The sequence below is a fragment of the Chironomus tepperi genome, unplaced genomic scaffold, assembly GCF_022539635.2.
Source record: "Chironomus tepperi strain 1889 unplaced genomic scaffold, CSIRO-AGI_Ctep_v1 contig_386, whole genome shotgun sequence".
Taxonomy (NCBI): Eukaryota; Metazoa; Arthropoda; class Insecta; order Diptera; family Chironomidae; genus Chironomus; species Chironomus tepperi.
The window spans coordinates 293,870-304,284 of record NW_027226508.1 but is presented as its reverse complement, the minus strand read 5'-3'; the positions used below and the strand labels follow the sequence as shown (position 1 = coordinate 304,284).

At 32.8% G+C, this 10,415-nt stretch overlaps 1 protein-coding gene across 1 annotated transcript; it reads right to left on the bottom strand.

Annotated features, from left to right (window-relative positions):
• Positions 1 to 8,023: 8,023 nt before the first annotated feature.
• On the bottom strand, positions 8,024 to 8,598 carry LOC139096378 (calmodulin-like). Its single transcript, XM_070648081.1, has 3 exons — positions 8,557 to 8,598; positions 8,135 to 8,492; positions 8,024 to 8,079 (listed from the first exon to the last, which is right to left on the bottom strand). Exons 1-3 carry the CDS (start codon positions 8,596 to 8,598, stop codon positions 8,024 to 8,026), a joined length of 456 nt encoding a protein of 151 aa, XP_070504182.1.
• Between the last annotated feature and the right edge of the window lie 1,817 nt (positions 8,599 to 10,415).

Sequence of the window (10,415 nt, the reverse complement as noted above, 5' to 3'; positions counted from 1 at the left end):
CAAATTTAAGCACTAATTTCAATTAATCTTACACATGGTGACAATTAAAACGAATATTTAGTGAAATAGCATGTTACAATAGCTAATAGTTATAGTCGCCGAATGATAAATGTGATCAAGTCATGATACGACCAAAACTGTCCGCATTAAACGACTAATGTGAAATTTATAAATAATCAAAAATTACGAATATTGTCTGTACTCATAGTCATCTATTGTTCCTTTTGTTGATGATAATTACCAATTAGCAATCAGCTATAACAATTTTTTGTGCTCCCTAATGTGCTGTTCGAGTTAGTTTAATTGCAATTTAACTTTATAATGCATATTAATTAAATGAATTTTTGTCATGGTTGAGAAGTTAAGATGCGGAATTTAATGTGAGCTTATCAGGTGAATTATCTATTGAGGGGATAATGTTCCTTTAAAATTTTAGAGAGGGATTCACTAATACTAATATATTAATTTTTTAGCGCATTTTTTGAAGAAAATGCTCGGCTGACTGGAGGCAGCGAAAAAACTGCAGTAGCATAGTGGATAGAGTGTCGCATGGTCAATTGGCAGGATAAGACTCGAAATCTCAACAACCAGACATCCTAAAGAGTTTGGATTTGAAGCATTAGCTTCGTATCATTGAGTTAATGGCTTATTGCTTGATTCAATAGCTTAAGACTATCTCTAAATGCTTTAATTTATGATTTTTCTATAAATTTTTAAATGTATTTTTAAAGCCCTTCAAAAATTGCCTTTACTAAAGATTTGAATTTATTTTAACCGTTAATTTTCAAAACGAAAATGATATTTTCTTCAATTTTGCAATAATACAATGCTTGAAGGGTCAAGCATTATGAGCTGGGGGCACTGCTAAGATAATTGCAATGAAAATTTTGTAACGATAAATTTGAATTTTTCAAATCCGTTAGAAATTCGAATTTCAAAAAGCCGTTAGTTATTTGTTAATAATATACTGATTGTGTATCAGAGAATACCACGAGAAGATTTACATTTGGTATACTTTTGGTCAATCTGACCACTTGACATTTGATCAACTTCAGAGTCAGATATCAGCTTCCCAAATTCCGCATTCAAATAAGGATCTCTAGGCATAAATGCGTTCATGTCCCACGATAACAATAGAACTTTCAACAAATTTTTTTATAAATCATAATTTTAAGTAATATTTTATGCACCCCTTAAACTCTTTAATTGCCTTTAAATCTTATCTGTCAATTATTGTCTTAAATTCAGCCCCAAGCTCGCGTTATGACGACGATGAACAGAATATCTTATATAATAACAATTTAAATATAGACAGATTACATTATTTCCAAGTCATTAATATTTCTGCTTATCGAATCCTAATCATTTCTTCTTCATTTAATTTACCACAAATAAATTAATGTTAATCTCTTCTCATTTCATAGCTACATATCCCCAAAAAATGAAAAAGTCTCAAGTAATAATAAATGACGACCGTAACCAAAAAATAAATAGATTGTGATTGGCATGCTGATTTCAGCTTATTGACATATTTGTGTGTATATGTCAAATACGACTAGTTTGGAACTGCCAATAACATATATTGAATGTCAAATGACAATAACTATAAAGAAAAATGTACATTTGCTTTTCTTTCCTTTTTGGATTTCCGGTTACAAATAATTTTTCACTTCCTTTGACGTGCAAGGTGAAGGTAAAGGAAAGAAAGGTAAGTTGAGTGACTGAAATGGAGATTTTCTTAAGTCTATTCATGAAAAAATTTTAATGAGAAAAGTTTTCTGTTCGACACAAAGTTTTATAAAAATGATGAAGGGTAGTGGATGAATGGATGGATAGATAGATGATATAAAAGTCTTATAAAATCACATTTTGATTTTAATCTCTTTTCATCCGTTTGCTTGCTCTTAATGGAGTGGTGGACAACCTTTAAATTTTCGCGGCACACCTTGGTTAGAGCAATAGCACAAGAAAGTAGCAGAATTAGCAGAAATAACCGTTTTAGCCAGAAACAAAAGCCTATTAAACCGCTTTATTAACGTCCTACGATTCACAGTGGATCAATAGGAACTAATTCATCATCATCACACTTTAGTGATAAGTCTCTGCACACGATAAACTGTTCATGGCATTTACAAACATGTTTGACGACATATCAGTGTATTACTGTGAGTCGAGGAGGCTTGATGGCGGAATGGTTTCTTACTTCGGTTCCAAACTATTGTGATACCGACCATGTGGTCATGGGTTCGAGACTCGGCAGGAGAAACCATTTCACCGGTACTTTTTTGAATCATATAAACGTAGCTCACAGCCTCCCTTTGTAGGCTAAAGACAATAAGCTGATAATATTTTCATCAAAGAAGTGGTTCTGATCCTACTATAAACTGTAAGTCTACTAAGTGCAGAGATCTGGCGTACCCTCACTCAGTCAAACAATCATTAGCCTAAATCACCCTAGCGCAGCTCCGGATCTCAATAGCTAAAAGTCTAGAAATACTCTATATTTTATATATTTTATTCTCAATTTGGTTTAACAATTCTAAAGATTTCTTATTCTAAAGGGACAGATAATGTAATGTTTTTTATTAGAGTGCTGCGGCTCACAGGTTACCCACAACTATCTTTAAGAGATTATCAAAAGTAAAAAGTAATCTTTTCATATTCTTTAATCATTAGATCTGCGTTGTCGAACTGAAAATACCTTTGAGCATTGTGGGAATTATTTTTGTAATTATTTAAGTTGAAAAATTTATTGAGAAATTCAGAGAAATTGTAATTAGACTTTCTTATAATTTCAGACTGTTTTTATAGAGTTCAGGCAATTTATTAAATTAACACGAATTCTCAATTTGAGAATTTCTAGGAATTTTTTGTTATAATTATTCAAATGAATACCAAGTTTGGATGTTGTCAGGGAGAGGAACTTTCACTTTCAATGGATTAATACTAATAGACAAAGAGCATATTCTCTATTTTCGAAGAATTGAATTGAATTTCGAAAAAATTCGAAATTAATCTCGAAAATAATAGAATCCTTTATTGAATTCGCTTCGAGAAAAATGAATGTGTTCGATGATCAGTTGTACTTAAAATCTCTATTGAATGCCTTAATGAAGCCAATGAAGTCCAAATAGCACTGTTTGGGTAAGGATTAATTATCAACTCCTTATCAATGTTTACCTAGGTTTGGTAAGAATCGGAGCCTATTTCAGGTCTGCAATTGTTGCATCTATGCAGGCCTGCGCGTCTCATTATGGCAATTTTACATCTGTATACATCGATCTACACTTACAAAGATTAAAGACAGATTTTGAAGCATTCAAACTAAAATTTTGAAAGTCTAAGTTTTCCATAAGCAGAAAATCGACAATCATTTTATTACTGAGATCTTAGGACTTTATCTAGAAATAGACGTTGACCAGTATAGCACAAATCTATCAATCGATAAAAATCTAACTGCAAGCCGGCATAAATTTGACTAAGTGCCGGACATAGCTCGAAGTCGACTTGATTTTGTATGGTCGATCATTCATGTAAAAATGGAACTTCGAGCTTTGTTGCCTAATTCTGATGAAGCTAATTCAGTGTCAATCCAGCATGATGCATGATTATGATTCCATTAGTCGACTAGCTCTATTCGGGTGATTCCTTTTCTCATCCATGTACAAAGAATATTCTCTACATAACAAGGGTTCAACCAATGCTTCACAACCTTACAAAATCTTAATTCTCAAAACAATTTAAAGACTATACAACATCAGGGTATGTAAATTCAACCCACAAGCATTGCTTCATTCACGATTTTTCTTTTGTTCTTTAATTATCTTTAATCTTTTGGTCTTCAGCTTGAAAGTTTGCTGTATTATTAAAATTAGATTTTATCATTCTCGCATTTATCAAGATTAAAAAAAATTTCTTTATTCAGCTCAAGCCTTTCCGCAAAAAAATTCTCATTCGCATTTTGTTTCCCACTACAAAAGACTTTCTCGTCCGGGCGTTGCTAATTAATTTTAATTGATTTTAATAACATGAGCAAACAGCACACAAAAAATGCTTCATGCATATATGTGTATATACTTCTGTTTCTTTTGTTTCAAATTCAACAAAAGGGAACGGAATTAATGCAATTTTTTTCCTTCTATTTCGACACCCTAATCACTACTTTTTTTCGTCCCTATGCCAAATGCTACTGATGTTGTACAATAGGAAGGAATAAACAAATATTTATAATGAAAAAATGCTGGTGAAATATTCATTGCATTCAACTGTATACATTCTATACGATTTTTTTTTATATTTACTTTAAAATTCCTTGTTGTTTATTTTTCATATTTTTTTGTATCTCAATAAATATGGCAAATTCCTCATGCTCATCTATAAAACGAATTCAATAATACAAAATAATATAAAAAAAAATAACAAAAGAAATGAAAATTCATGAAATTATGAGAGGAATTGGAAATATGGATTAGATATTGGTCAAAGCGCATTTAGAAATTGAAGGTAAGAAAGCAGCAACAAGCCAAAGTGAATAGTTATCTCCCTAACATGCAAGAGCAAGTTGGTTCAAAAGCTGGTTCTTCTAGTTAAGAATTCTCGCGAGCGTATTCTCAGCTTATTCTGCTCTTAAGAACATGCTCTTTGCCTGAAAGGGCCTCTTACAATTTATTATACTTCATCAAAGATCAGCTTTAATGATCCAAGGACATACTCAGTTTGAGACACCAATTCCACTTTCCATTTATTTCGATAGAATTCTTCATTTTGCTTGGATTTAAAATACCTCCTCAATTTTTGCTCTGATACCAAATAAATAAAAAGGTGCTGTCAATGCTTTTCAAGCTCAGAAGCATCTCGGAAAGAGACAACCTATGGAAGAGATCATCAGCGGAAGACGGTAACCTGCAGCAGAACCACTGCGTTAGGTTAGTTGGTAAGCAGCATGACCCGGCTTTTGGCAGCTCTTCTTCACAGATACATTTGCTATCGCAAAATGAAAGCCAATTTGAAAGTCATTCGGAGGTGGATTCCTTTTAGAGCAATGGTCAATCTCTTTTATGCCTTACAAACAAACACACAGATTGCCCGTCACTAAATTTTAGTGCATATTACAATACCCCACCAATCCAACTCCACACTTCACACCAAAAGACAAATTTTTGACAGTTCATTCAACTTAATTCTCATCCAGCTACACCAGAAATCGAATTTCGTTTGCCTTCTGGTTATGCTGCGACGAAATTAGATCTGGATTGTACACAATTTCGGTTCCACCCTCAAAGAAAAAAAAAAATTGAATTTCCAATGAATGTTTATTTGTGATTCATAATTAATTTCATTAGTGGGTAATTTTGGAAATAGATGTTTCCACTAAAAAATTTTTGTATTGAAACAAAATCAAGAAAATAATAAAAAAAATTGAGGCTGAACAATTAGGGAATGTATATAAGTTACGTAATGTTTACATGATTTTAGACACTTTCTTTCTTCCAGAGTTGGCAATAAGCCGGGTATTGTAGCTTCCAAGTCGATTTTTTGTTTGCCACCTTCCGCAAGTTAACGCCTTCTGTCACTGACCTGTTCCACAGGTAGTCACCTTTTGTCGATCGGCTCTTCCGAAGGTTACTCCCTTCCACAGGTTGCTACCTTCCGTCGATGACACGTTCCGCAGGTTGCCGCCTTCCACCGATGGTCCGTTCCGCAGCTTGGCCTCTTGTGAAAATGGCCTCTTCCGCAGGTATCGACCATTTCCAGACGACAATGATGCAAACCTGTAGAAACCGTGATTCTGTGGACTTTCGCTTATTCTTTCTCCCTACATGTCAACTCTGCCTCCTTCTCTCACAGAAAAGCATTGAACAGAACTGTAAACCCTCTACCCTCCTTGTTTAATTATGCATTGATCAGAAATTACGCAATTTCCGAACATTCCCATTACAAATTAATTGTAGGCAGCAAAGTCTTTTAGTTTAATATTACTTTTTGTTCATTCGAGACTCAAAAATAATTACTCAAAGTTTCACATTTTTCAACTTTTCTTTTTTCACTTCACTTCGACTTAATGAAAATCTTCTTCCTTTGTCAATATTAATTTTGATGATAAATCCTCTTCTGTTACTGTACAGTACCGCTATGTGGAAACAGAAAACTTTTTTTTTTATTTTTTTGTGTGTAATTAAATATTCATGAAGATGAAAGAGACGAAGGAAATAGCAACAAAAGAAAGAAAAAAAATCTTATCCTCAGCTATTTTTCAACTTTTTTTGTTCCTTCCTTTTTTGAGGCTTTAAACAATTTTTTGTTATTCTTCTGCACGGGCGGGATGTCGGGATGAGATGAAATTTTAGATGCTTTCCCATCCCTGAAAATTTTTTTTATAGAATTAAGGAATTTGTTGATGCTTAATTGAGGAATGAGGATTTGATTAAAATTAAAAGTTACAAACTGACAATTAAAGGAATTTAATCTACAAAAATTAATTAATTAATCACTCTCCTTGATGATATTCTGATTATAATTATGAATTTTAATGATTTCTCGTTGTTTCTTATTGCTTCCTGCTTTCTAGTTAATCTGTATAAATCAACAACTAAGTAGATTTGTAATTTTTTAATTACTTCATAGGATGTTAATTAAATTTATGAATCTTAGCAATCTTTGAAATTATTTCTACAATTCTGGTTCTTGATTACTGTAAATTTAACAGCGTAATAATGATATTCAGTCTCTAGAGCAATGGTGAATTACCCATGTGACCTTGGCACACGAATGTGCCGCCAAAGATACCATGAGCCACACGTAGTCTGCTATTTAGGTTGTGAATTGCAACCAGGGTGTGCCGTGATACAAAAAGGGTTACCTGCCACGGCTCAAGAAGTTTTGGCAACATTCATGCTAAATCACTGGATAATATTTATCAGAGAGGCGATTTCCTTATTACATAAGATACGTTTAAACCCCTTCTCCTTCTCTTCAATCCAACAAAATCATGATCCAAAATATTTAGTTCGTCGTAAACGTTTAATAATTTCCGATTGTTCCCAAACACTTTTAGGAGGGTTTGGACTTCGTTACAGTTCTTATCAGAGCTCGAAGTCGACCTGAAACTTGCATGGATATTAGTGTAAATATGTTTATACATCCTGTAAAACAGAAACTGTTTTACAACTCTAGCCCCTTTCCATTATAACCTATGGAACCTGTCCATTAAATGTATGATAAATCTCAAAGTATCATTTTAATTTATAATTTATTTGTATTTCCAAACTTTTTCATTATCCTTTGACTCATGGCTTGCAAACAAAATTCATAAGAAATAGCCTCAAGTAAGTTTCACGCCCTCAAGTCATTTTTAAAGGAATATATTTCTTTATTCCTTATTTTTATTTATTTTTTGGAAATGATTCCTCCACTTTGAAGCATTATGGAAGTATGCTGAATATATATGAACCCTTTGGACTTTGAAGAGGAGTTTTATGTATTTGATTAAGTGTATTTAATTTGTAAATTGAAAAGGTGGAAAGGACCAGTTTCAACCCTACCGATGTCGTTCTTGGTCTAGTGTGTAAACTAAAGTAACTGTCCTTAAGTATGTTCTTGATAAATTAAATCATCAATTCAAAATTTCATGAGAATTCTAGATTTCAATTTCGAAGTTTTCGACATTAATTTCGACGTTTTTCGAAAAAAAAAATGAAGGTAGACCGAACTAAATCAAATCAAAGTGCAATAAAAATCATGAGAATCAAATGCGCTTTTTATTGATTGCTCTACATTTAGCTCTCAATATCCTACAAACTTTACATCTATAAAGATAAAGAAAACATCAATTTTCTTTGTTGTTCCTTATAAATTTTTAATAAATTTTACGTTCGAAGAATTTTCTTTTGTAAATATTTTCAATGAAAGTCAAGAAAACATTGAAGATGAATTTGAACAAGGCAATATTGTTGTTTGAAAATGAGCACAAAGTTATTGAAGAGCAGAAGAAGTAAATAAAATTTGATCCCAATGGTGTTGAATATTACTTTGTAGCGCGCAACATTGCAATGAATTCTTCAAAGTTTAATTTCCCATCGCCTTTGAAACAAGTCACAAGTTAAAGAATATCAAAGGTTGATAATTTAATACTCACCATCTGCATCAGCATCCTTCAAAATCTCATTCATTTCTTGATCTGTCAGTTTTTCTCCTAAATTTGTCAATACGTACTTCAATTCCTCAATTGACACAAAACCATCGTTGTCCTTATCGAATACACGAAATGCATCCCAAATTTCTTGTTCCTCATCTACTGGAGACTTTACTATGTTAGCCATCATCTTCAGGAATTCATCGTAATCAATTGATCCACTTCCATCCGAATCAACCTCATTGATCATGTATTGAAGCTCAGCTTCAGTCGGATTTTGTCCTAATGTTCTCATGACATCACCTAATTCAGATGTTGAAATGCTTCCATCGCTGTCTTTATCAAACATTGCAAATCCTTCCTGAAAAGAAAGAGAAAATTGTAAGTTTAGAATTTTGAAATTAAACAATTTGCAAATTTCTTACTTTGAATGATTGAATTTGTTCAGCAGATAGTTTGTCAACCATTTTTAGAGTTTTTGTTTAGTTTTTGTGATTTTTGCGAAGAAAATTACAAATTTAATGTTGAAAAAAAGTTTAGGAAAATTGAATGATTTTAAAGTTTTTTTTTCAATGTTTACTAAGATGTCAAAAGTTAACTTTTTTGCAAGTTTAAACGCGTTTTTCCATATTTTAAGCATACGCGGTTTTGAAACCGCGTTTTTGGTATGTACAATGACATGGTGATTGAACACCAGCATATCGCACAATGAAGTTGGCTCCAATATTTCAGCCTTGACTTGCCACATACCAAGTGCAATGACTAGTCTCTATCAACAGATTCATTCCAAGAACAGTCATGGACATCCAAAATGACAACCATCGGCACCAAATTTCAGTCATTGAACACCAAAATAACAGCATTGGGCACAAACATATCCACATTAATTGCAATATTTCAGTCATGGACAGCAGAATGAAAGCTATTTACAAAAGAATCTTCCAAAGACATCAATCCTGCAAGACTTCATTCAATAAAGCATAAGATCAAGATCAGTTCCAATCTGAGTTGAAAGTGTTAGTCGCAACGTAAATCTATTACATTTTGTTAGTCGCATTTTGAAGTAAATGCTGCTGTTTTGTTGTTAACGGTTAACCTCTGTTAGGAACCCGTAATACATAAGATCGAAAATCGTTAGGACATGGGTTCGAGTTCCACTCGGGATCCATTATTTGGAATTGCACTTTATCTGGCAGATCAAAGAGTAAGCCGAAGTCGGATTTAAGTATTCAAACTTCACCAAAAGATTTCGTAAAATTCCAATTAATTACATCAATTCATAAACTTAACTCTTCGCAAGTTCCTTTCTGCAGGCAATGCAAAACTCTTTTATTTAGAGATGCAATAAAATGTTCATATAACATCCATGTGAACAATCTACTTATAAGAGTACATAAAATATATCCAAAGCTGTTCATCATTCATTTTTTATGTCTCGAGAATCAAAGTTGAGTAAGAAAAGAGAATCCATCAAAAAACAGAAAGAAAGAAAGCTCATCAGGATCTGATAAAAAGGAAACTCATTTCTCATTTATCTCAGAATATTACAAGAACAAAAGGAACATAAAAGAGTGCCATAATTATGATTAAAATTACATCCAATATTTTTTATCCTCTTCCATTTTTTTTTGGATAGATGAAAAGACTTTTGTAATCGACATCGTTTGTCATTTCTCATTCAATACTCTGATTTATATTCACGATAGTAAAAATGCTAAAGGGCACAGTCAATAAAAAGTTAATAAATCTAAGCAAAGAATTTCTCTCTGTGTTCTGTTTAATGACAGTATAAAAAATTACTTCCTCATTCCATTCTTATTATTTTACTGTTCCTTCTTTTCTCTTTTCTTTTTTTAGAGGGTGTCGGTTCTTCAATGCTCGATACCATTAGAAGTGGCGCATGATAGCTCACTTTTTTTTTCGTCCTTCTTCCTCTCGCTGCTGCTACAAATGGAAGGAATTTACCATGAATGAGTCATCAGCATTATTATCATCAAATTTATACTACAAAATTTCCATTTATCTACTCGCTACTCAATTTTATCACCGTTGCTATACTTAATGCGACCATGACATGCACAAGGAGGAATGTTCTTCTTTGGTTGTTAATTTTTCCAGCCCTAGCTGAATATTTCTTTGGCGCATTTTTGAAAAAAATAGGCAGCTCAATAATAGACTTAGTTTGGTCGGTCGACTGACGTTAGGAACTCGTTAGCCAGGCATCGTAGAGAACCTAAATCAGTTTTATTGAGTTATTGATGCATCACGCAGTCTTAAATCTTGT

What these genes read in the sequence shown, in the direction of transcription:
- LOC139096378 (XM_070648081.1), bottom strand. Translation starts at nt 8,598, where the DNA reads ATGGTTGACAAACTATCTGCTGAACAAATTCAATCATTCAAA. An exon ending in AACAAATTCAATCATTCAAA is followed by an intron (nt 8,493 to 8,556) that starts GTAAGAAATTTG and finishes CTTTCTTTTCAG; the next exon opens with GAAGGATTTGCAATGTTTGA. An exon ending in GAAGGATGCTGATGCAGATG is followed by an intron (nt 8,080 to 8,134) that starts GTGAGTATTAAA and finishes CTTGTTTCAAAG; the next exon opens with GCGATGGGAAATTAAACTTT.